Here is a 27,618-nt window from a genome sequence, read left to right on the forward strand (position 1 = left end):
AAGGCATGTCAGACCCCGCGAACACTTGATCCTGGGAAGTACAACACATCCAAATAACTGCATAACACAACACACAGCTGTCTGTGCGGGTCGCTAGAATATCATTACATTTATTTTTCATTGTTGTTGTTGTATAAAAAAACAGATTGCTTGTTTTTAATTTAATGCTAACTTATTAGAATCATTCACTGTCCTGGATTTATTGTGAGAACGTCCATCGCGCTCATGCAATGCAACTTCTGGAGAAGAGTGAATGCGATCTGTAAGAGGGTTCCAATATATTTATAAAACATATTTGGGAGCAGTATAACATTGAGCACCTGCCAAGATGAAAAAAATTGGAACTACCCAGAATATGGAACTGCCTAGAGCTGGCCGTTCGACCAAACTGAGCAACTGGGCAAGAAGAACCTTGGTCAGGGAGGTGACCAAGAACCCAGTGACCACTCTGACAGAACTACAGAGTTCCTTGGCTGAGATGGGAGAACCTACCAGAAAGACAACAGTCTACAGCACTTCAACAATCTGGGCTTTATGGGAGAGTGACCGGACGGAAGCTACTCCTGAGAAAAAGGCACATGGCAGCACGCCTGGAGTTTTCCAAAAAATAAAGCATAAGATCTGTGGTCTGATGAGACATTATTTAAAACAGCCAATTAACGGTGTGTAAAACAAAATTGCAAACTGACATAAAATGAATGGCAAGAAATGTGCTGTTGAAAAATATGTTTAACCAATGGGAATATAGCGTTCAATAATATTTTTTTAAAGACAGGTCTTTCATTTGTATCTTTATTTACAGAGCTCTATGCACATAAATACTTTACAGTTGAATACTTTTACAACATGATTCTTTAGATTCTGATATAGTTCCATGTCACACTTTGAGGAACTGTAAAAAAAAATCTATTGAAATGTTTAGATGGAGGACTAATTGTTTATACAATTAAGTTACTCTACCAGCACACAGTGCAACCGTTGAATACTTGGATGGTTATAAAACAGGGATAAAAAAAAGAGGCCATTGCATAGTCTGTTACTCCAAAAGGACTTGTGAACCCTGCAATATGTCAGTCCTTGCATCAGTTTGATCAGCCAAGTGGTATTGAACGTGCCATGTCAAAGAAGCTAACATTGGGCTCAAGCATTTCTTCATTGATTTCATCTCAGTTATCTGCGTGGGCGTCAAACGTGGACCGCTATATGATTTGACGCACTCCCATGACATTCAAGTTAAAAAAACTCTGATTATTTTAAGATTATATATTGGGGAAATAGCAAAAAATCCCTTAAATGCTGAGAATTCCCAGGTAAGGCTGTCTAGGCCATGAGACAAGTGGTTTTTCATCTTTCATCAGTGTGAGGCCCTGCTGATGTTGCTTGAACAGAAATGGTTATTTAAGCAGAAATGATCTAAAGCAGTTCATTTGGCATATAGATTTAGCTTTAAAAACTGATAACAGTATTATTGTAACCCTCCCATGTGATTGGTGTTTGCGGCATGTTATTCAGCCAATCATTGGGCCATCAGACTTCTGTTGTTAGCTCTGAGATCTTGATGTTGACAAACAGAGAAGACAGAGGGATTGCCGTCCCATCTTTGGACAGAAGGTGGATATGGCGATATCCTGTGAAGTGTGGGGAGAGGAGCCAGAAGAAATTCAGCTTGTTGTCATGAAGAACCACTTGGAAACCATTATTCATACAGTAAAATATGTACATTAGTACATAACAGGCTTAAATTAAAACACTCAGCAGGGATGCAAAATTCTGACAAGATTCATCAATTGATTTAACCTTTAACGAGTCAATAGGATCAAATTATTTTGTACAATCATTTAAAGAAAACTGCAATTGGGATTTACCCAGTTGTTCAGACTTCACCCTCAGGTGTAATATGATAAGGTCAATCTTACCTGGCTGAATACAGGTGAAGGGCACAGTGAACTGGCCCATGAAGTCGTTCCTGGAGGCCTTGTCATAGTCCTCCACCACAAAACGCACCAGGGCCAACTCAGGGACATGGACGATAAAATTGAGGGTCTCATTCCACAGAGGGTTAAAACCTGTAGGCAGGGGGCAGCAGAGTCCAGGTTTTAGACAGCCAAGAGAAGTACAGAGGTTCTGTGTCGTGTTCTATCTAATTCACTAAAACATGGCATGGTGTATAATACTTACATGTAATAATATTGGTAATGCATTTTTTTAATGTTTTATTCAGTAACAGTCAAAAGTTTGGACACACCTACTCATTCAAGGGTTTTTCTTTATTTTGACTATTTTCTACATTGTAGAATAATAGTGAAGACATGAAAACTATGAAATAACACATATGGAATCATGTAGTAACCAAAAAAGTGTTAAATAAAAACAATTTAAAAAAAACCTTGAATGAGTAGATGTGTCCAAACTTTTGACTGATATTGTATATTTTTAAGTCTTAGTTTATTGGATAGAAGAGAGTGTGCTGAAATAGCATTGGGGCGAATTGGAACCCATGCTGCTGCACTTCATGTGCACTGGAGGACGATCACCTTAGGCCACAATGCATGCATTTTAGTCCAGGAGTAGGCTGGGTCTGTACAAAGACCCCAATGAATGTGTTTTGCCAGTCCTTGAAAGCTGGTCCCTCACCATTGTTGTCAATGTAACTAGTTTCTTGCTTGGCTTGGTCCTGAAATACTCCGTAGATCTCCACTCTAACTAGAGGGTCAACGATAGAGCCCTCCTTCTGGTTCACCTTTGGTAGCTGCTGCCCACTGATCACCTTATGGACAAACACATGCATATAAAATTAAAACTTAGACAAGGATACGTACTCAAAAACATTGCAAATGAAACTGGCAAAACACACTAAATGTACATGCACAGGCACACAACAAAACACAACAGATAGTTGTATGATACAGAGCAGTTGTTTCTGGACCTGGATAGACAGGCGGAGTGATGTGTAACCATTCCGGGCCTGGGGTCTTTCTGGATCAAAAGAGTCATCATTCCTCATGAAGTCAGGTTTGAGGACGTAGCCGCAGCAGCCGTTCTGACTGAAGAGCCCATCGTTCAGATCCATCTCTAGCCCAGCCGTCTGGAAGTTCAGAGCCACTATGAGAACATCAAATAAATGTATATAGCCCTTTTCACAAATTTGTCACAAAGTGAAGAACAGTGAGGAGACAATGTGTTTGTAGTCTCTAACGCTCCTTGGCTTACACCCTGTTTCTCTCCAGACCCATCTACAGGATGTGTTACATTGCCATTTCTGGCAGTAAACCTTTTCTTTCTTCCATCCAGGAAGCAAGCAATGCATGTATGGATTGATACGGTGTGTTTCACCAGGCGTAATGTAACATATAATAGAAACAACAGGTTCTAGGCCTGTTTAAGGTAAATCGTCTGGGACAGAGAGTGTATAAAAAAACAAGCAAAGTTATGTGCTAGCTGGGCTATGCCTGAACTAGCCCAGCTAGCACATAATGTTCTAAGAACATACATTCTGTTCTCAGAACATAAAGAAAACGTTCCATAAAAACCACAAGAAAACCTTCGTAACGTTCAGAGAACGTTCTAAGAAAGTTATTTAAAAACACACACATTCCGTTCTCAGCATCAACAGAACTCCCTCTGTCCTCTATCTTGTGAAGTGTGTTCAGGAGTGTTGGCCTCGCCCACTAATTGGCCACACCCGATCTTAATGAGTGCTTGTTTTCTTTTGGAATTGGGTCTGTTTGAATAGACTAAAATGAAAAGCTTTGTATGCATAAAAAAACATGGCATGCTAGCTCCATCCTGGTGGCACAGTGGACTAATTCCATGGATAGAGAACAGAAGATTATGGGCTCTATTTTCGGCTGGCATTAAGGCGGCGCTAGCGTCATACTCATGTTCGTTGGCAATTTCAACCTGTTAAAGCCAGCGCTCTGCTATTTTCAAACTGTTGGCAATTGACCTGTCTTATATCAGCTCGCTTGCGCTCAGATGGGAGGGGTGGAAATATTTCATATGTTGATATGTATATGTTTCCTTAAAAACGTGATCCAAAGTTCTCATTTCAGGTAGGGCTAGTAGGGATATGTTTGTGGTTCTGGTTACCGGTGTTTTTTTTTATAAAACTGCTCCGTTGATTACCAAGTTTTGCTCTCCTGCGCCTGACTTCCCTGCCGCCAGTTACGCACTCCCTTACACAGTCAAAAGTTTGGACACACCTAATCATTCAAGGGTTTTTCTTTATTTCTTCTATTTTCTACATTGTAGAATACTATTGAAGACATTAAAACTATGAAATAACACATATGGAATCATTTAGTATCCTAAGTGTTAAACAAATCAAAATATATTTTAGATTCTTCAAAGTAGCCACCCTTGTATAAACACTTCTTTTTGCACAGCATCACCAGCAAAGAAGAGAGTGATGTTGCTGTATCAGATGACCTGGCCTCCACAATCCCCCGACTTCAACCCAATTGAGATGGTTTGGGATGAATCTACATTTGATATTCTTCAAAGTAGCCACCCTTCACCTTGATGACAGCTTTGCACACTCTTGGCATTCCCTCAACCAGCTTCATGAGGAAGTCACCAGGAAGGCATTTTAATTAACAGGTGTACATTGTTAAAAGTTAATTTGTGGAATTTCTTTCCTTCTTAATGCGTTTGAGCCAATCAGTTGTGTTGTGACAAGGTAGGGTTGGTATACAGAAGATAGCCCTATTTGGTAAAAGACCCAAGTCCATATTATGGCAAGAACAGCTCAAATAAGCAAAGAGAAACGACAGTCCATCATTACTGTAAAGATGGCCCTGACAGAGAGGGCTGCCTCGCTTCTAGTCCTTAGGAAACTTTGCAGTATTTTGTTTTTTATGTATTATTTCTTACATTGTTAGCCCAGAAAATCTCAAGTGTTATTACATACAGCCGGGAAGAACTATTGGATATCAGAGCGACGACAACTTACCATCACTACGACCAGGAATACGACTTTCCCGAAGCGGCTCCTTTCTACGTACCATCCAGGGCATTTGAACTGATTCCAGAGGCTGACCCAAAACAACGCTGCCGGAGAAGAGGTAGACGGAGCGGTCTTCTGTTCAGACTTAACCTCTCTAGGGTAGAGGGCAGTATTTGCACGGCCGGATAAAAAACATACCCGATTTAATCTGGTTATTACTACTGCCCAGAAACTAGAATATGCATATAATTGTTTGATTTGGATAGAAAACACCCTAAAGTTTCTAAAACTGTTTGAATGGTGTCTGTGAGTATAACAGAACTCATATGGCAGGCAAAAACCTGAGAAGATTCTGTACAGGAAGTACCCTCTCTGACCATTTCTTGGCCTTCTACACTCTCTTTATTGAAAACTGAGGATCTCTGCTGTAACGTGACACTTCCTACGGCTCCCATAGGCTCTCAGAAGGCGGCAGAACGTTGAATGATGACTTTGCAGGCCATGGCTGAAAAACAGTAGCGCATTTGGATAGTGGTCGATCAGAGAACAATGAGACTGGGGCGCGCGTGCACGAGAAGAGTCCATTTTAGATTTTTAGTCTTTGAACGAAAACAGGGTTTTCCGGTCGGAATATTATCGCTTTTTTACGAGAAAAATCGCATAAAAATTTATTTTAAACAGCGGTTGACATGCTTCGAAGTACGGTAATGGAATATTTAGATTTTTTTGTCACGAAACGCGTCGAGCGCGTCACCCTTCGTCACCCTTCGGATAGTGTCTTGAACGCACGAACAAAACAGAGGATATTTTAACATAACTATGGATTATTTTGAACCAAACCAACATTTGTCATTGAAGTAGAAGTCCTGGGAGTGCATTCTGACGAAGAACAGCAAAGGTAATCCAATTTTTCTTATAGTAAATCTGAGTTTTGTGAGTGCTAAACTTCCTGGGTGTCTAAATAGCTAGCCCTGTGATGCCTGGGCTATCTACTGAGAATATTGCAAAATGTGCTTTCACCAAAAAGCTATTTTAAAATCGGACATATCGAGTGCATAGAGGAGTTCTGTATCTATAATTCTTACAATAATTGTTATGCTTTTTGTGAACGTTTATCGTGAGTAATTTAGTAAATTCACCGGAAGTTTGCAGGGGGTATGCTAGTTCTGAACGTTACATGCTAATGTAAAAAGCTGGTTTTTGATATAAATATGAACTTGATTGAACAAAACATGCATGTATTGTATAACATAATGTCCTAGGTGTGTCATCTGATGAAGATCATCAAAGGTTAGTGCTGCATTTAGCTGTCTTCTGGGTTTTTGTGACATTATATGCTAGCTTGAAAAATGGGTGTCTGATTATTTCTGGCTGGGTACTCTGCTGACATAATCTAATGTTTTGCTTTTGTTGTAAAGCCTTTTTGAAATCGGACAGTGTGGTTAGATTAACGAGAGTCTTGTCTTTAAAATGGTGTAAAATAGTCATATGTTTGAGAAATTGAAGTAATAGCATTTCTAAGGTATTTGAATATTCGCGCCACGGGATTCCACTGGCTGTTGAGTAGGTGGGACGATTTCGTCCCACATACCCTAGAGAGGTTAAGAGGCGCGCACACCCCCCACCGCTTCCGAGTATATTACTCGCTAATGTCCAGTCTCTAGATAACAAGGTAGACAAAATTAGGGCAAGGGTTGCTTTCCAGAGAGACATAAGGGATTGTGACATACTCTGTTTCACGGAAAATCTCTCAGGATATGCTGTCGGAGTTGATACAGCCACCTGGATTCTTTGTGCATCGTGCCAACAGGAATAAACATCTCTCCGGGAAGAAGAAGGGCGGGGGTGTATGTTTTATGATTAACGACTCATGGTGTAATTGTAGCAACATACAGGAACTCAAGTCCTTTTGTTCACCTGACCTAAAATTCCTCACAATCAAATGCCGACTGTATTATCTCCCAAGGAAATTATCCTCGATAATTGTCACAGACGTGTATATCCCCCCTCAAGCCGATACCACTACGGTCCTCAAGGAACTTCACTGGACTTTACTTTATGCAAACTGGAAACCATATATCCTGAGGCTGCATTTATTATAGCTGGGAATTTTAACAAAGCAAATTTGAGAACAAGGCTACCTAAATCCAATCAGCATATTGACTGTAGATCTCGCGCTGGAAAAACACTGGATCACTGCTACTCTAACTTCCGCGATGCATACAAGACCCTCCCCCGCCCTCCTTTTGGCAAATCTGACCACGACTCTATTTTGCTCCTCCCTTCCTACAGGCAGAAACTCAAACAGGATGTACCCGTGCTAAGGACTATTCAATGCTGGTCTGACCAATCGGAATCCACACTTCAAGATCGTTTTGATCACGTGGACTGGGACATGTTCCGGGTAGCCTCAGAGAATAATGTCAACGTATACGCTGATGCGGTGAGTTTATAAGGAAGTGTATTGGAGATGTTGTACCTACTGTGACTATTAAAACCTACCCTAACCAGAAACCGTGTATAGATGGCTGCATTCACGCAAAACTGAAAGCGCGAACCACCGCATTTAACCATGGAAAGGTGACTGGGAATATGGCTGAATACAAACAGTGTAGTTATTCCCTTTGCAAGGCAATCAAACAAGCGACATGTCAGTATAGAGACAAAGTGGAGTCGCAATTCAACAGCACAGACACGAGACGTATGTGCAGGGTCTACAGACAATCACGGACTACAAAAGGAAAACCAACCACATCACGGACACCGACGTCTTGCTTCCAGACAAACTAAACACCTTCTTTGCCAGCTTTGAGGATAATACAGTGCCATCGACGCACCCCGCTACCAAGGACTGTGGGCTCTCCTTCTCCGTGGCCGACGTGAGTAAGACATTTAAACATGTTAACCTTCGCTAGGCTGCCGGCCCAAACGGCATCCCTAACTGTGTCCTCAGAGCATGCGCAGACCAGCTGGCTGATGTGTTTACAGACATATTCAATCTCTCCCTATCCCAGTCTGCTGTCCCTACATGCTTCAAGATGGCCACCATTGTTCCTGTTCCCAAGAAGGCAAAGGTAACTGAACTAAATGACTATCTCCCCGTAGCACTCACTTCTGTCATCATGAAGTGCTTTGAGTGACTTGTCAAGGATCATACCACCTCCACCTTACTTGTCACCCTAGACACACTTCAATTTACTTAACGCCCCAATAGGTCCACAGACGATGCAATTCCCATCCCACTGCACACTGCCCTATCCCATCTGGACAAGAGGAATACCAATGTAAGAATGCTGTTCATTGACTATAGCTCAGCATTCAACGCCATAGTACCTTCCAAGCTCATCATGCAACTGGGTCCTGGACTTCCTGACGGGCCGCCCCCAGGTGGTGAAGGTGGGAAACAACATCTCCACTTCACTGATCCTCAACACTGGAGCCCGACAAGGGTGCGGGCTCAGCCCCCTCCTGTACTCCCTGTTCACCCATGACTGCGTGGCCATGCACGCCTCCAACTCAATCATCAAGTTTGCAGACGACACAACAGTAGTAGGTTTGATTAACAACAACGACAAGACAGCCTACAGTGAAGAGGTGAGGGCACTCGGAGTGTGATGTCAGGAAAACAACCTCTCACTCAACGTCAACAAAACAAAATGAGATGATCGTGGACTTCAGTAAACAGCAGAGAGAGCACGCCCCTATCCACATCTACAGGACAACAGTGGAGAAGGTGGAAAGTTTTAAGTTCCCTGGCGTACACATCACTGACAAACTGAAATGGTCCACCCACACAGACAGTTTGATGAAGAAGGTGCAACAGCGCCTCTTCATCCCCAGCAGGCTGAAGAAATTTGGCTTGTCACCTATCACCCTCAAACTTTTAAGGATTCACAATTGGGAGCATCCTGTCGGGCTGTATCATCGCCTGGTATGGCAACTGCACCGCCCACAACCACAAGGCTATCCAGAGGGTGGTGCAGTCTCCACAACGCATCACCAGGGGCAAACTACCTGCCCTCCAGGACACCTACAGCACCTACAGGAAGGCCAAAAAGGTCATCAAGGACAACAACCACCCGAGCCACTATCTGTTCACCCCGTTACCATCCAGAAGGCGAGGTCAGTACAGGTGCATCAAAGCTGGGACCGAGATACTGAAAAACAGCTTCTATCTCAAGGCCATCAGACTGTTAAATAGCCATCACTAACACAGACAGGCTGCTGCCTACATACAGACTTGAAATAATTGGCCACTTTAATACAACAGGTGTTGTATTCTTCCGCTGTTTGGTCTGTCTAATTGCACATCATCAGCTTTGCAACTCTGAACGGTTTCCTGTTTCCGGTCACAACTTGCAGACTTGTTTACGCTGCTGTGCGTTTTGTTGCCGATCTTACTTTGCTACCTGACGGTTTTTACTTTTTCATTACCGTATATTTTTACTTTTTCCCTCACTCAACTTTTTTCATTCAACTTTTTCACCCCGGAGGTGTTATCTGGACATGGTTCGTCAGGACTTCAAACAGCCGAAGCTAAGTAACATTAACATGATGCCTTCTAATTGCAGTCGTTGTACTTATAATATACAGGAGAACGATCGCCTTACGGCAAGGATAGCTGTGCTGCAAGCCCAGCTTCAGACGCAATCGTTAGGCAAGGGTAATTTCAGTGTAGGAAAGGATGAAACAGCATCTGTGCCACCAGTAAGTACAGATAGTAACGTTAGTATAAACCCCCTCGCACGGTCCCCGCAGCCGGACAACTTTCTCATGGCTTCTGGAGGGAAACGCTGTAGGAATGCTCAACCGGTGTCGCTTATTCAGCCGACAGAAACTTTCAACCGGTTCTCCCCATTAAGCGAGTCGGAGTCGGAGGCCGAGACTTCTCTGGTCTCTGCTCCTCCCGTTGTCTGAGACGCCGACGGCTCCCACGATTAGCTCTGACAAATTGAAAACCCTAGTCATTGGCGACTCCATTACCCGCAGTATTAGACTTAAAATGAATCATCCAGCAATCATACACTGTTTACCAGGGGGCAGGGCTACCGACGTTAAGGCTAATCTAAAGACGGTGCTGGCTAAAGCTAAAACTGGCGAGTGTAGAGAGTATAGAGATATTGTTATCCACGTCGGCACCAACGATGTTAGGATGAAACAGTCAGAGGTCACCAAGCGCAACATAGCTTCAGCGTGTAAATCAGCTAGAAAGATGTGTCGGCATCGATTAATTGTCTCTGGCCCCCTCCCAGTTAGGGGGAGTGATGAGCTCTACAGCAGAGTCTCACAACTCAATCGCTGGTTGAAAACTGTGTTCTGCCCCTCCCAAAAGATAGAATTTGTAGATAATTGGCCCTCTTTCTGGGACTCACCCACAAACAGGACCAAGCCTGGCCTGTTGAGGAGTGACGGACTCCATTCTAGCTGGAGGGGTGCTCTCATCTTATCTACGAACATAGACAGGGCTCTAACTCCTCTAGCTCCACAATGAAATAGGGTGCAGGCCAGGCAGCAGGCTGTTAGCCAGCCTGCCAGCTTAGTGGAGTCTGCCACTAGCACAGTCAGCGTAGTCAGCTCAGCTTTCCCCATTGAGACCGTGTCTGTGCCTCGATCTAGGTTGGGCAAAATTAAAAATGGCGGTGTTCGCTTTAGCAATCTCACTAGTATAAAGACCTCCTCCATTCCTGCCATTATTGAAAGAGATTGTGATACCTCACATCTCAAAATTGGGTTACTTAATGTTAGATCCCTCACTTCCAAGGCAGTTATAGTCAATGAACTAATCACTGATCATAATCTTGATGTGATTGGCCTGACTGAAACATGGCTTAAGCCTGATGAATTTACTGTGTTAAATGAGGCCTCACCCCCTGGTTACACTAGTGACCATACCCCCCGTGCATCCGGCAAAGGCGGAGGTGTTGCTAACATTTACGATAGCAAATTTCAATTTACAAAAAAAATAACAATGACGTTTTCGTCTTTTGAGATTCTAGTCATGAAATCTATGCAGCCTACTCACTCACTTTTTATAGCTACTGTTTACAGGCCTCCTGGGCCATATGCAGTGTTCCTCACTGAGTTCCCTGAATTCCTATCGGATCTTGTAGTCATAGCAGATAATATTCTAATTTTTGGTGACTTTAACATTCACATGGAAAAGTCCACAGACCCACTCCAAAAGGCTTTCGGAGCCATCATCGACTCAGTGGGTTTTGTCCAACATGTCTCTGGACCTACTCACTGCCACAGTCATACTCTGGACCTAGTTTTGTCCCATGGAATAAATGTTGTGGATCTTAATGTTTTTCCTCATAATCCTGGATTATCGGACCACCATTTTATTGCGTTTGCAATCGCAACAAATAATCTGCTTAGACCCCAACCAAGGAGCATTAAAAGTCGTGCTATAAATTCTCAGACAACCCAAAGATTCCTTGATGCCCTTCCAGACTCCCTCTGCCTACCCAAGGATGTCAGAGGACAAAAATCAGTTAACCACCTAACCGAGGAACTCAATTTAACCTTGCGCAATACCCTAGATGCAGTTGCACCCATAAAAATTAAAAACATCTGTCATAAGAAACTAGCTCCTTGGTATACAGAAAATACACGAGCTCTGAAGCAAGCTTCCAGAAAATTGGAACGGAAATGGCGCCACACCAAACTGGAAGTCTTCCGACTAGCTTGGAAAGACAGTACCGTGCAGTATCGAAGAGCCCTCACTGCTGCTCGATCATCCTATTTTTCCAACTTAATTGAGGAAAATAAGAACAATCCGAAATTTCTTTTTGATACTGTCGCAAAGCTAACTAAAAAGCAGCCTTCGCAAATGGAGGATGGCTTTGACTTTAGCAGTAATACATTTATGAACTTCTTTGAGGAAAAGATCATGATCATTAGAAAGCAAATTACGGACTCCTCTTTAAATCTGGGTATTCCTCCAAAGCTCCATTGTCCTGAGTCTACACAACTCTGCCAGGACCTAGGATCAAGGGAGATACTAAAGTGTTTTAGTACTATATCTCTTGACACAATGATGAAAATAATCATGGCCTCCAAACCCTCAAGCTGCATACTGGACCCTATTCCAACTAAACTACTGAAAGAGCTGCTTCCTGTGCTTGGCCCTCCTATGTTAAACATAATAAACGGCTCCCTATCCACCGGATGTGTACCAAGCTCACTAAAAGTGGCAGTAATAAAGCCTCTCTTGAAAAAGCCGAATCTTGACCCAGAAATTATAAAAAACTATCTCCCTATATCGAATCTTCCATTCCTCTCAAACATTTTAGAAAAAGCTGTTGCACAGCAACTCACTGCCTTCCTGAAGACAAACAATGTATACGAAACGCTTCAGTCTGGTTTTAGACCCCATCATAGCACTGAGACTGCACTTGTGAAGGTGGTAAATGACCTTTTAATGACATCAGACCGAGGCTCTGCATCTGTCCTCGTGCTCCTAGATCTTAGTGCCGCTTTTGATACCATCGATCACCACATTCTTTTGGAGAGATTGGAAACCCAAATTGGTCTACATGGACAAGTTCTGGCCTGGTTTAGATCTTATCTGTCGGAAAGATATCAGTTTGTCTCTGTGAATGGTTTGTCCTCTGACAAATCAATTGTAAATTTCGGTGTTCCTCAAGGTTCCGTTTTAGGACCACTATTGTTTTCACTATATATTTTACCTCTTGGGGATGTCATTCGAAAACATAATGTTAAATTTCACTGCTATGCGGACGACACACAGCTGTACATTTCAATGAAACATGGTGAAGCCCCAAAATTGCCCTCGCTAGAAGCCTGTGTTTTAGACATAAAGAAGTGGATGGCTGCAAACTTTCTACTTTTAAACTCGGACAAAACAGAGATGCTTGTTCTAGGTACCAAGAAACAAAGAGATCTTCTGTTGAATCTGACAATTAATCTGGATGGTTGTACAGTCGTCTCAAATAAAACTGTGAAGGACCTCGGCGTTACTCTGGACCCTGATCTCTCTTTTGAAGAACATATCAAGACTGTTTCAAGGACAGCTTTTTTCCATCTACGTAACATTGCAAAAATCAGAAACTTTCTGTCCAAAAATGACGCAGAAAAATGAATCCATGCTTTTGTTACTTCTAGGCTGGACTACTGCAATGCTCTACTTTCCGGCTACCCGGATAAAGCACTAAACAAACTTCAGTTAGTGCTAAATACGGCTGCTAGAATCCTGACTAGAACCAAAAAATGTGATCATATTACTCCAGTGCTAGCCTCCCTACACTGGCTTCCTGTTAAGGCAAGGGCTGATTTTAAGGTTTTACTGCTAACCAACAAAGCATTACATGGGCTTGCTCCTACCTATCTTTCCGATTTGGTCCTGCCGTACATACCTACACGTACGCTACGGTCACAAGACACAGGCCTCCTAATTGTCCCTAGAATTTCTAAGCAAACGGCTGGAGGTAGGGCTTTCTCCTATAGAGCTCCATTTTTATGGAATTGTCTGCCTACCAATGTGAGAGACGCAGACTCAGTCTCAACCTATAAGTCTTTACTGAAGACTTATCTCTTCAGTAGGTCCTATGATTAAGTATAGTCTGGCCCAGGAGTGTGAAGGTGAATGGAAAGGCTGGAGCAGCGAACCGCCCTTGCTGTCTCTGCCTTGCCGGTTCCCCTCTTTCCACTGGGATTCTCTGCCTCTAACCCTATTACAGGGGCTGAGTCACTGGCTTACTGGTGTTCTTCCATGCCGTCCATGGGAGGGGTGCGTCACTTGAGTGGGTTGAGTCACTGACGTGGTCTTCCTGTCTGGGTTGGCGCCCCCCCTTGGGTTGTGCCATGGCGGAGATCGTTGTGGGCTATACTCGGCCTTGTCTTAGGACGGTAAGTTGGTGGTTGGAGACATCCCTCTAGTGGTGTGGGGGCTGTGCTTTGGCAAAGTGGGTGGGGTTATAGCCTGCCTGTTTGGCCCTGTCCGGGGCTATCATCGGATGGGGCCACAGTGTCTTCTGATCCCTCCTGTCTCAGCCTCCAGTATTTATGCTGCAGTAGTTTATGTGTCGGGGGGCTAGGGTCAGTCTGTTACATCTGGAGTATTTCTCTTTTCTTATCCGGTGTCCTGTGTGAATTTAAATATGCTCTCTCTAATTCTCTCTTTCTCTCTTTCTGTCTTTCTCTCGGAGGACCTGAGCCCTAGGACCATGCCTCAGGACTACCTGGTATGATGACTCCTTGCTGTCCCCAGTCCACCTGGCCGTGCTGCTGCTCCAGTTTCAACTGTTCTGCCTGCGGCTATGGAACCCTGACCTGTTCACCGGACGTGCTTGTTGCACCCTCGACAACTACTATGATTATTATTACTTGACCATGCTGGTCATTTATGAACATTTTAACATCTTGACCATGTTATGTTATAATATCCACCCTGCACAGCCAGAAGAGGACTGGCCACCCCTCATAGCCTGGTTCCTCTCTAGGTTTCTTCCTTGGTTTTTGGCCTTTCTAGGGAGTTTTTCCTAGGGAGTTTTTCCAAGCCACCGTGCTTCTTTCACATGCATTGCTTGCTGTTTGGGGTTTTAGGCTGGGTTTCTGTACAGTACTTTGAGATATCAGCTGATGTACGAAGGGCTATATAAATACATTTGATTTGATTTGATTTAATAAATGGATCACTAGTCATTTTAATAATGCCACTTTAACAATGTTTACATATCTTGCATTACTCATCTCATTTGTGTCTGCTGTATTTTGTACCAGCTATTGCATCTTGCCTATGCCGCTCTGTCATTGCTCATCCATATATTTATATGTATATATTCTTATTCCATTCCTCTACTTAGATTTGTGTGTATTCGGTAGTTGTTGTGGAATTTTTTGATTACATGTTAGATATTGCTGCACTGTCGGAACTAGAAGCACAAGCATTTCGCTACACTCGCAATAACCATGTACACTCCCGTTCAAAAGTTTGGTGTCACTTAGAAATGTCCTTGTTTTCCATGAAAACATACAATAAATGAGTTGCAAAATGAATAGGAAATATAGTCAAGATGTTGACAAGGTTGTGAATAATGATTTTAATTGAAATAATAATTGTGTCCTTCAAACTTTGCTTTTGTCAAAGAATCCTCCATTTGCAGAAATTACAGCTTTGCAGACCTTTGGCATTCTAATTGTAAATTTGTTGAGGTAATCTAAAGAGATTTCATCCCATGCTTCCTGAAGCACCTCCCACAAATTGGACTGGCTTGATGGGCACTTCTTACGTACCATAAGGTCAAGCTGCTCCCACAACAGCTCAATAGAGTTGAGATCCGGTGACTGTGCTGGCCACTCCATAATAGATAGAATACCAGCTGACTGCTTCTTCCCTAAATAGTTATTGCATAGTTTGGAGCTGTGCTTTGGGTCATTGTATTGTTGTAGGAGGAAATTGGCTCCAATTAAGTGCTGTCCACAGGGTATGGCATGGCGTTGCAAAATTGAGTGATAGCCTTCCTTCTAGATCCCTTTTACCCTGTACAAATCTCAAACTTTACCACCACCAAGCACCCCCAGACAATCACATTGCCTCCACCATGCTTGACAGATGGCGTCAAGCCCTCCTCCTGCATCTTTCATTTTTCTGCATCTCACGAATGTTCTTCTTTGTGATCTGAACACCTCAAACTTAGATTTATCTGACAATAACACTTTTTTTCAATCTTCCTCTGTCCAGTGTCTGTGTTCTTTTGCCCATCTTAATTAATCTTACATTTTTTCTTTGCAACTCTGCCTAGAAGGCCAGCATCCCGGAGTTGCCTCTTCACTGTTGACGTTGAGACTGGTGTTTTGCGGGTTCTATTTAATGAAGCTGCAAGTTGTGGACATGTGAGGCGTCTATTTCTCAAACTAGATACTCTAATGTACTTGTCTTCTTGCTCAGTTGTGCACCGGGGCCTCCCACTGGGGCCTCTTTCTATTCTGGTTAGAGCCAGTTTGTGCTGTTCTGTGAAGGGAGTAGTGTGCAAACCTGTCGTCAAGGCAAATGGTGGCTACTTAAATAATCTAAAATATATTTTGATTTGTTTAACTTCTATGGGCTAGGTGGGACACTTGCGTCCCACCTACTCAACAGCCAGTGTAATCCCGTGGCGCGTTATTCAAATACCTTAGAAATGCTATTACTTAAATTTCTCAAACATATGACTATTTTACACCATTTTAAAGACAAGACTCTCGGTAATCTAACCACACTGTCCAATTTCAAAAAGGCTGTACAACGAAAGCAAAACATTAGATTATGTCAGCAGAGTACCCAGCCAGAAATAATCAGACACCCATTTTTCAAGCTAGCATATAATGTCACATAAACCCAAACCACAGCTAAATGCAGCACTAACCTTTGATGATCTTCATCAGATGACACTCCTAGGACATTATGTTATACAATACATGCATGTTTTGTTCAATCAAGTTCATATTTATATAAAAAAACAGCTTTTTACATTAGCATTAGACTAGCATGTGACTAGCATTCCCACCGAACACTGCCAGTGAATTTATTAAATTACTCACGATAAACGTTCACAAAAAACATAACAATTATTTTAAGAATTATAGATACAGAACTCCTCTATGCACTCGATATGTCCGATTTTAAAATAGCTTTTCGGTGAAAGCACATTTTGCAATATTCTCAGTAGATAGCCCGGCATCACAGGGCTAGCTATTTAGACACCCAGCAAGTTTAGCACTCACCAAAGTCAGAAAAATGTTATTACCTTTGCTGTTCTTCGTCAGAATGCACTCCCAGGACTTCTACTTCAATAACAAATGTTGGTTTGGTCCCAAATAATCCATTGTTATATCCAAATAGCGGCATTTTGTTTGTGCGTTCAAGACACTATCCAAAAGGGTTAATAAGGCGCATTTCGTGACAAAAAAAATTGTAAATATAATATTCCGACCCGGGAAAGCCTGTATACGTACAAAGAGAGAGAAAATAAATACATCTCGTGCCCTCGTGCACGAGCGTGAGTCTCAGAGTACTCTGACCAGCCACTATCCAAACGCGATAATGTGTTTCAGCCAGAGGCTGCCTCGATATCATTCAGCTTTCTCCCGGGTTCTGAGAGCCTATGGGAGCCGTAGGAAGTGTCACGTTACGGCAAAGATCCTCAGTCTTCAATAAAAAGAGCCAAGATGAACAACAACTTGTCAGAAAGGGCGCTTCCTGTTTGGAATCTTCTCAGGTTTTTGCCTGCCATATGAGTTCTGTTATACTCACAGACACCATTCAAACAGTTTTAGAAACTTTAGGGTGTTTTCTATCCAAAGCCAATAATTATATGCATATTCTAGTTACTGGGCAGGAGTAGTAACCAGATTAAATCGGGTACGTTTTTTATCCGGCCGTGTCAATACTGTCCCCTAGCCCTAACAGGTTAACACTTTTTTTGGTTACTACATGATTCCATGTGTTATTTCATCGTTTTGATGTCTTCACTATTGTTATACTCAAACCCTTGAATGAGTAGGTGTGTGTCACGTTCTGACCATAGTAAGTTGTTATTTTCTATGGTAGAGTAGGTCAGGGCGTGACAGGGGGTGTTTGTCTATGTTTTGTATTTCTATGTTCAGTTTCTAGTTTTGTATTTCTATGTTGGTTTTGTTTGGTATGATCTCCAATTGGAGGCAGCTGGTCAATGTTGTCTCTAATTGGAGGTCATATTTAAGATGATGTTTGTCCCATCTGTTTTTGTGGGGGATTATCTTTTGAGTAGTGTTTATTTCTCTCTGCGTCACGTTTTTTTTTTTTTTGTTATTCTAGTTATTTGTGTATTGCAACGTTTCACGGAATAAATCAATATGTGGAACTACAACCATGCTGCACTTTGGTCCGATCCTTTAGACAACCGTGACAGTGTGTCCAAACTTTTGAATGGTACTTTATATATTTCCATATTGAAGCCATGCAATTACTTAGAACAGTGTGGACTGCAAACAGGTTCAAGTTAACATATTTAGCAAAGATGGGGCAGGTCTACATTTTGTAATTTCATTTCTGCAAGCTATTTAACAAACTATAACGGACAAACATTGGAATTGGAGTTGATTCCAAGGCAATACATAAGACTGTAAATACACAACTTAAACCAACCAAGCCTCAACACACATTCTTATTTATTCATCAAAACCCAACCCTTTCGCACCACCACAATCATTATTATTGGTTGTGAAAATAGCAAAATATTCACCCCGAACCTATAGCGCTCCCGCATTTCTATGTGTCCTATCTGTGCTTGGAGTTCAACAAAGTTAACCCAAAATAAGCTAACAGTGTTATTAAAAATGTTATTGAACATTCAATTAAAGTTTTAAGGAAGCCTCAAAATAACCTATAATTTTATTTCTCAAAGCGTGAATAAAACCTCCCAGGAAAACATTCAAGGAACAGGAGTAAAAGTTCTCAGAACCTCCCTGCAACCTAAAAATAAACATTCCCAGAACAGACAACATTTTTACTTCCGTTCAACAGAACATTTAAAAAACATTCAGTTTTACAGGTCAGTAAACGTATGACTTCATTCCCAGAATCAATAGGAAACCAAAACGGCTAGCTTGTTTAAAAACAGATTTACACTACAACATTGACCTGAGTACAAAATGGTTTATGTGAAGAGGCTCTCACCTATCTGACAGCCTACGTTCCACAGCTCCTGTGGGTTGTAGTTGGAGGAGTCGGTCCTCATGCCACTGGGGTAGACCCTGCTCAGCTGTCTGCTGTTGTGGCGCACAAACTCTGCCCCTGAGAAAGACACAGCCATACAGTGATGCTTTTTTTTATCCCATAACCCAGGGGACCAACAACAGTGAATGGTTGTGAATTCCTAACCAATAATCCTTGGCAATATCAATACATTGTTTGCTATGTAGGTATTGCTAAAATAGTTCAGGGCGCACCTGTGTCCTTTGCAAGTTTCCTGGCCTTGGACTCAGAGAAGGAGGACATCTCGTAACACTTGGAGTGCAGGCGAGAGTACTCAAAGCTGTGGAAATGAACACTCTTGCAGTACACCACCAGATCCGAGAGTTCCCTGGATAACTTGGATTTCTGAAGAGACAGGATGTTACATGTAAGTGAACAAATATCACCTGCTTTGTGGCTATTAATTCAACCACGGCATATCATGATTAGCTGGCAGGTCAAGGCACAGTGTTAATTGCTTGCTTAGTGTGTGATATTTTTTGCAAAATGGCAGAATGTATTGTCAGTAATAATCTAGTAATGTATAAGTGTAATAGTTGGTGCAGATGACGGCAAGAGGTTGCCAGTCGTTCACCTCCATCCATCCATCCATCCATCCTTCCGTCCATCCTAACAGATCCATCCATCCGTCTGTCCATCATCCGTCCGTTCATCCTTCCAGATACATCCGTCCAGCCACATACCTTATCATTGAGATGAAGGGCCTCTGCAGACAGGTTTTCTGCAGACAGGCTCTTAGGGTCAGCCTCATCTTCGTCGCTGACCTCATCAGTGACCTCATCGGTCAGCGTTTCACTTTCTTCTAGGCCGCCAATCTTCTTCGCTTTCAGCAGGACCTTTCTCTTCAGATCCTTATACGAGTATGCACGAATCCAAGGACACATGCGCGTGGGGGCACACACACACACACACACACACGTGTATAGATGACAATGTATAATAACTGATGCCAATGAATAGATGATGTAATGTACTATACGTAGATGACGCCAAAGGAAATACTGTGCCATGTTTGAATATGATTGTTTTTAGTGTCTCAAATCTATTTGAGTGGCCCACAATGTTTTTGTTTTATCTGTATTTTGTATAGTCAATTATTATATCATTTTGGAGTAACACTTGAATACATTTTTCTAACTAACTTAAGTCTAGCACACACATACACAAACACACACCTCATTGGATATTTCTCTTTATTTTAAGTGCTCTGACTGGAAGAAGAGTATGAAAATCACTGGAGACTTATGATTGTACTGCTCCCGGCATCACTGCTGAGTAAAAACCTGAACATAGTTATAGACAGGAAATCAAATCCTTAGAGAACGTCTTCTCAATTGACTTGATAAATAATTGACTTGCCTTGTTGAAAAATGGTTACAGTAGAGTAGATAAATAGAATACAATAAAATAGAATAGAATAGAATAAACTTTGCTTGCCCAGGGACCCCAACATAGGCAAACGGGTGACCCAGGGACCCCCATCATATGTTAGCAAAAATAAACACACACATCTTGTCTTATCAGGTGAATGTAATCAATATTTTAAAATGAATCGATTTGGTAGACAGTTTCATTATTTAGACCTCCCCACTGATCATTGGAGAGGAAGTGTAAACTCTAACATTCCATTAGCAAAAAAGGAATCTTGGCTGCGTAGAGAAAATGTTGCTGTTGTAAAGCTCATTTTCTGCAATTCTATGCATTTTGCCATGGCTAATGCTTTGTTCCTCTGCTCAAACATTATCACAAAATCAATGACATGTGCCCTGAATTTTTCAATTCTCCCTGATTGTCCAGCTTTTATTTGATTGTTAGCTCTCAAAGATGGTATTATTTAAGAATATAAATAGTTCAATGTTTTTTCTTCATGCTTTCTATCTGGTTTTTGTTGTTTTAAGTTGACACTGAAACTGTTTTTCCACCCCAAAAAATTATCACTCAGATGGCCTTCCTAATAATTTTCTATACAGAAAAAAGCCTGTAATTAGCACCAATGACTGTAATTTCCTCCATATTAAAGGGATAGTTCGAGATTTTATTAATGAAGCCATTTATCTACTTCGGTGTCAGCTAGCATTCTAACTGTTCCTAGAGACTTCCAATCCTTGCGCTAACACTAGTTAGCATTGGCTTGTGAAAGTACATCTAACTTCCTTTATGGTGGACGCAGAGACATAAAAATGGTATCCACAATGGTACTCTTTTGCAGCTAGTGATAATAAAATGTGTATCTTTCACCACAAAATCCCCAACAAATTACTCCCCCCTCCAAAAAAAAAAGATTTGCGGAGCCACTGCAGTACCACCCCGGACCCTGAGCAGTGAATTGAAGGGGTCCAGTGTTGGTCTTACCTGGGGAGAGGGCAGCTCTTGGGGAACCAGTCTGTCGAGGGGGGCCCTGAGCAATGTGTCCCCAAGGATGGTGTCCAGGAGCTGGGCCATGACCCTCTGCTGCTCCATGCTGCAGTGGTTCTCCAGGGACAGGATGACAGGAAACTCAGACACCTGGGACACAGGGAGAGGGGACGGACGGAATGCCTAAAAAGATGTGTTGAACTTTGAAAGTCATTTTTTTACAGTAGTTATTCTGAGAAGAGCTGAAGGCTGAAGACAGGATGTTTTATGATGCTGAATACTTGGTTGAAGAAAAAAACAAGAAACGAAGACAAATGACCAGAAGCATAGAGCTGCCGTGGTCATGAAGGCTACAGTTAATTCAGGTATTGAAGTGCCCACCTTGAAGGCGTACTCCGCCAGTGTGGTGATGACGTCTCTGAAAAGTATCTTGGACGTGAAGGTGTGGCCGTGATAAACAACCGGCTCTCCATTTGGCCCATCCCAACAGTCCACCTCGACGCAACGACAGCCACGCTTCAGAGCCCTGCACACAGACATACTGAGTTAAACAGCGGTGTATATCAAAAGCTGTTTGAATAGTGCCTTACATGGCCTTACTGCCATGTAAGCCTTACTGCAATGCTGAGTGTTTTGTTCCTCACTGGATGTAGGCCTCCTGGCTGCTCTGTCCTCGGAGCTGGTCGTCCATCAGGTAGGTATTGTGGGAGGAGCAGATGAAGTAGTGGCTGAGGGGCTGGCTCATGTCCTGGTGCAGGGCCAGCAGCTGGGGATCCAAGACCGCACTCTCCGGAGAGACCAGGTACATTTGGAAGCCATCTATAGACATGGCCCCGTGTTTCTTGGCTGTGAGAAGACATGGGAAGTTCTGTCTTATATGTCAACCCAATCAGAAAATGCTCAGTAACTACATCTCTCTGTTGATTGTGGTTGACAATGGCAGTTGATTACAATTGACTATGGTCAGTATAATTGTGGTCAATCATGGTTACTTGTTGAAAAAAAAATATATATATATATGGATATACAATATACAATACTTAATATAAGGACAAATATATATATATATATATATATATATATATATATATATATATATATATATATATATATATATATATATATAAAAATCTTATTGGAACTGTAATGTAAATGTTAATGTTTGTGCTTTTCTTATAACTCATTTCTGTGTTCTATTCATGTGCTGTTCATAAATCAATTTCTGTTTTCATGCAAGTGGCTGACTGTACAAATCCTCGCTTATCAGTAGCTGCAATTTGGCAGTACGACCAGACCGTGTTTTGAGAACGAACGACCGTGTTTTGAGAACAAACGAAAGATATCTCAGTTTAAAGGTTTCAGCTCGGAAAGAAAGAAGCCTCGTAAGGTGTTGGTCTGTCCCATGTTATGAAACAGTATTGGTCGGGCACATGAATAAAACAAAACGGTAATGATGAATTAATTATTCTAAATCATGCAAATATAACTTGTCTATGTATAGCCGTATATAAGACAATTGTTTGGACTGCCCAGGCAGAGCTCCTGATTGACATGTGTACTATGGTGCATTGAGTTGGTTGGAACCTCTCCAGCACGCTGACAATAAACAATGATTAATTTAAGATTGACTTTGAGTGTCCCTGTGTAAGAATTTCCATGACAGAAACCCCCCAACAAACAACAAAGTAAAAAAAATAAAAGGGCACAAAAAAACATACAACATATTTTTAATGAAACATGGCGACTTGTTGACCGGCCATTGTGGGCTCTTGTGGTTCACTCAGGTAGACTAGGTAATGATCATTGTGGTTGTCATTCATTATGATTGACATTGTCTTAATGAGGCTATTAATCATCTCATTCATATAGTTGATTGTGGTTGACCACAGTTCCACAGCGGTCCTTACCGTTCTCTGAGGGTTCATAGCGGTCAATCAGCTCTTGGGCGTGCTCCAGACTCCTCTCCCCCTCCTGCTGCTCCTGCTTCAGGAAGTCCTCCAGCTCAGCGAGGGTTAATATCTGTCCGTCCCGAGAATAGTCCTGGAACACCCGCCACACGTCCTCCCTCTCCGTCAGCATCTTATAGAACTGGACAAACTCCTCGTTCTCCAGACAACCTGACTCTGACTTATCAGCCATCTGGGCGTAAAGGCAAAGAGCAGAATACTTGTCTACTTCAGAGAAAAGGTGTTCCCATTACATTTTATTTTCTATTAGAGTTCTACCACCTTATGATGGTAGACCACTGACAGTGTAGTCACTTACAATGACATCATAGAAAAGCAACCAATGTTGGGGACAATTCCACCACTTACATCATCCACATTTAACTACTGCTCACAATACTTTAAGGTTGATTACATGTCAAAATCCATGGATTTGCATGTGAGTACATGAGCATATGCCTAAATTCCAAATGAATGGGAAAGATGAGCGCCATCCCATTCATTTGGGATTGAGAGACAAATAGCTGGATCTATACAAGAGTTAGCATGGGAGATGGACTCAAATCAAAAGTGAACAGTAGATGATGAAGGTAACCTCACCGTGAAAAGGCGAAGAGCGTACTCTTCATTCATGTCCACGTTCATCATCTTCAGTAGTGTGCGCACCTCCTTGAAGTTCATCCGTCCATCTTTGTTTTTATCGGCCTTTTGAAACCAGTCCCAGATCCACCTGAGAAGAGGAAGACGCTGGCTAAGGGCAACAATTAGTAAGAGACAAGATAGAACGGAGCAACGTTATAGACCCTCATTGGTTTGTATGGTTAATCAATCCGTATATTGTATTTAATGCTGAGCTTGGAACAAGGATACTGGTCGAGCCTCTCCTTGTCATTCATGCTCTCAGTGTTCTGGATCAGTTTGCGTACACCCCGGATCCAGACCTGCGCCTCGGACGGCGACTCCGCCACCAGGTCCAAGTTACTGCGGCGACCATGGAACACCAGGGTGAAACAGAGGTCAGCGGGGAACTCATCAGCGATACTCAGCAGGATCTCTGACTGGTGACCCTCGCGCACCACATCCACGTCAGCCACAGAGACTAAGAGAGAACATTAGGCATCATGTGAAGACATACTCAGGCTTTTTCTATGCTAAAGTGATTTCTCAATAGATGATTGTATGCCTCATCCTTTTTTCAAGAGAGAAATACTATGGCCGTTAATTCAACTTTTTATCTGCAGTCTGGTCAATTCTTATGCTGTCTCCTCCCTGCTTCCTCCACCCACCCACCCACACCCACACACTTGCAGTACTCACAGGTGGAGTGGCCTGTCCCTGCCCACCTGGACTTGTACCAGATGGTCTGGCCATCCTCCTGCAGGCGGAAGTGCCGCTGCTTCTTCCAAGAGCGAGACTTGACCTTCCTCAACATTGCCCCCGCCTTCATCACCTGGAGGTCCTTGTCACCCTGGGCAACTGTGCAGGATCAGGGGTTAGTGGTCAAGGTTGGGGTCAAAGGTCATCTTGACCATCCTTACAAATATAGTCTTAATCAATTTAGACCTCGTGTTGTTTCTCTATTCTGGTTAATGGAGGCTGATACAGTATCTGTACTCCAAAGTTCATTTTTAAGATTTTGATCAGAGGAAATTCTCTTAAGGATCCATCCGTTTTTAAACATTTTAGCCTAAAATGACATACCCAAATCTAACTGCCTGTAGCTCAGGACTTGAAGCAAGGATATGCATATTGAAGTTTGTGGAAATGTTAAATCAATGTCAGAGAATATAACACATTAGATCTGGTAAAAGATAATACAAAGAAAAAAACATGTTTTTAAAATATTTTTGGTACAATCATCTTTGAAATGCAAGATGAAGGCCATAATGTATTATGCCAACCCAGTCGCAATTGAGATTTTGGCCCCTAGATGGCAGCAGTGTATGTGCAACGTTTTAGACTGATTCAATGAACCATTGTATTTCTGTTCAAAATTTTGTATCAAGACTGCCCAAATGTGCCTAATTGGTTTATTAATACATTTTCAAGTTCATAACTGTGCACTCTCCTCAAACAACAGCATGGTGTTCTTTCACTGTAATATCTACTGTAAATTGGACAGTGCAGTTAGATTAACAATAATTTAAGCTTTCTGCCAATAATAGATATGTCTATGTCCTGGGAAATGTTCTTGTTACTTTCAACCTCATGCTCATCACATTAGCCTACGTTAGCTCGACCGTCCCGCGGGGGACCCACCGATCCTGTAGAGGTTTTAAATTGTATTATTGCATTATTGATGCAACCTCGATGCAACCTTTTAGTGTCTGTCAACTTACACAAACTTTGGGGAGATTCCATTGCTAGCCTTGACACATGCCCGTGGGAATTTCCTGCAAAAAAGAAGACAAAAATAATTGCTGTGATACATATTATCCTGTAATAGTGACACAAGTAAAATTATTCCCTCCCTACTTCCTGATCAGTGTGGACATCCATGGCTGAATAATCGATCCAACTGTGTCATCAACATTTTAGCTGTGTTGCATGCAGAGCTCGGAAATCCAATCAGACTTATGCTTTCTCTTTCTATCTACTGATTGACTAAGAGGGAGAGGTGTAGAAGATTGACAACCCAAAGCTTGGCATTTCTTACAGTTGGTGTGCTACATGGATTCAATTAAGTCTCCCTGGACTGTAGTTTGCACTGCAGAATTCTCGAGCAGTATAGGAGTGAATGCAGTTTAACCAGGACAATACAGAGAATGAACCAGGTATCTCATTCATGATTCTAAAAAAATCGCACCAAAAGTAACAGGTAACTCTCCAATTCATATGCGAATTCTCAAGTCATATGCCATAACTGAATTGACTCCAAACCTATTCTCTATGTCCTTGTGATAGTATGACAACTACTTTTGGTGCTGCTATCAAATACAAGTGTATTAGCCTTTGGAAGAAAATATATTCAGCACCAATCAGCTGTCTAATCCCCTAGGGAAGAGGTGCTCAACTCCTCACAGAGAGGAAACTCACAAGAACTTATTGTATTGTACACTCCAAACAGTCAAATGTTCCATAAAGGGAGAGTTCAAATGGCTTCTCTTCCTTCTTTTTTGGCTGTAGAATCTCCCTTTCCTCACATTGTCATTTTACAACCTTTGTAGAATAATGGCTAATTTTGATAGTATATTTTCTCTTTTTTACCGTTCACAGCAAGGTAAATTGTTCCGTAGTTCAAAATACAACAGAGGCTTCTCCTCCCAGCCCCACTGTTAGTTTGTGAGCGAAATATCCACTCCTTCTTCAGCAATACAAGTGTAACTAAAGCATTGTCCCTGAAGTACTGCAAAGAAACTATCCGTTTAATATTTTTTAACAACACCAGTGATGTTTTTGATATGTGGTGTTTGTGAAAAGATGTGAAAGAATAGGAAGACCTCTCACAAAGCAGTCATTTTCATGGTACACGCTCACGTGTGCACACATAGTCATACGATTCTAACCAATGAATAAACTTCTATGTTAGGTTATTTGGTGGGCCGTTGCTAGTGTTTTGGAAAGAGAACTCTCTCAGGGTATATGACTAATACCCAGCCACGTGCCTGAGGGTGTCCACCTGACCACAAACACAGGGAGAGAATCCTGACTCACTGGCAAGTTGGTGTCATACTTTAAATGGGCTACTCACACTAAAACCTACTCAAAGTATTAAAGAAATACTGTTTATCAAGTGAAGTGGCAGCCTCATCATATGCCCATATGTCTTCACTCTACATTTAATTACAACACCCCTTATTATAAACATCTGTGATATATGACTGTCATTGTAAATTAGGCCGTCATTGTAAATAAGAATTTGTTCTTAACTGACTTGCCTAGTTAAAAAAAAAAAAAAAATATATATATATATATATCCACAGGAATGTTCCATTTCCAATTCATGAAAGCTCTATACTCAACCCTGAATGGGCTGTTGCTACGCTTCAGGAGGAGCTGTGTGAAGAATCCTGTAAACAAATTCAGGTCCACCAGTCTTTTAGCACACATGTAAAATGTGCTTGTGCCATGTAGGGAGGCTGGCTGAAGGACAACAAAGTAGAACCAGATGCTGTAATATGAGACAGAATCAAAACAGCAACCAGGGAGTAAGATTATAATCAAACCAACAACCGCAACACTAAACCACAACCTGCGCTGAACACATAATGTATTGTAGGCTATGCCTTTTACTATCAAGATGAGGACAAATATAATGAGTCAAAGGAGAAGAAATGACACTTACCAAATTGTAGACCTCTCCCTCGGGTCTTTGTCCTGGCTCTGCTGGGGCTGCCACTGCTGTGAAGAGCTCCAGAATAGATTGGGATGTTTGGTGAGAGCCAGTCCAGGGAAGGGCTCCAGACCAGAATTAGGAAGTGTCAAAGACAGCTGGCCACCCAAAAGAGATAGGGGTCTGGTGGGGGTAGCAGGCCCAGTAGAAAGCTCCAGAACTATGGACGCTTAGGGAGTGTCCCGAGACCACTAGCCAAGCACTGGGCTCAGGAGATGGGGAGTGTCCAGAGGAAAGCTGGCTCAGTGTATATATCCTCTATGCTCTACTTTGCCTGCTTCATCTGGGAAAACGTTTCCCT

At 42.1% G+C, this 27,618-nt stretch overlaps 1 protein-coding gene across 2 annotated transcripts; it reads right to left on the minus strand.

Annotated features, from left to right (window-relative positions):
* Positions 1 to 778: 778 nt before the first annotated feature.
* On the minus strand, positions 779 to 27,591 carry LOC106586132 (1-phosphatidylinositol 4,5-bisphosphate phosphodiesterase delta-4). 2 transcript variants are annotated; one of them, XM_014173023.2, is made up of 16 exons: positions 27,270 to 27,588; positions 25,324 to 25,377; positions 24,302 to 24,460; positions 23,855 to 24,083; positions 23,585 to 23,714; positions 22,946 to 23,177; positions 21,683 to 21,884; positions 21,420 to 21,564; positions 21,036 to 21,188; positions 19,367 to 19,534; positions 18,878 to 19,028; positions 18,606 to 18,722; positions 2,927 to 3,102; positions 2,635 to 2,767; positions 1,917 to 2,066; positions 779 to 1,628 (listed from the first exon to the last, which is right to left on the minus strand). In XM_014173023.2, exons 2-16 carry the CDS (start codon positions 25,343 to 25,345, stop codon positions 1,528 to 1,530), a joined length of 2,268 nt encoding a protein of 755 aa, XP_014028498.1. In that variant the 5' UTR covers positions 25,346 to 25,377; positions 27,270 to 27,588; the 3' UTR covers positions 779 to 1,527. The 2 variants fall into 2 exon arrangements, 1 of the variants encoding a protein (XP_014028498.1); XR_006762007.1 differs by lacking the exon at positions 779 to 1,628 and having other exon boundaries at positions 2,927 to 3,085; positions 27,270 to 27,591.
* Positions 27,592 to 27,618: the final 27 nt, after the last annotated feature.

Source organism: Salmo salar, chromosome ssa25 (assembly GCF_905237065.1).
Source record: "Salmo salar chromosome ssa25, Ssal_v3.1, whole genome shotgun sequence".
NCBI lineage: Eukaryota > Metazoa > Chordata > Actinopteri > Salmoniformes > Salmonidae > Salmo > Salmo salar.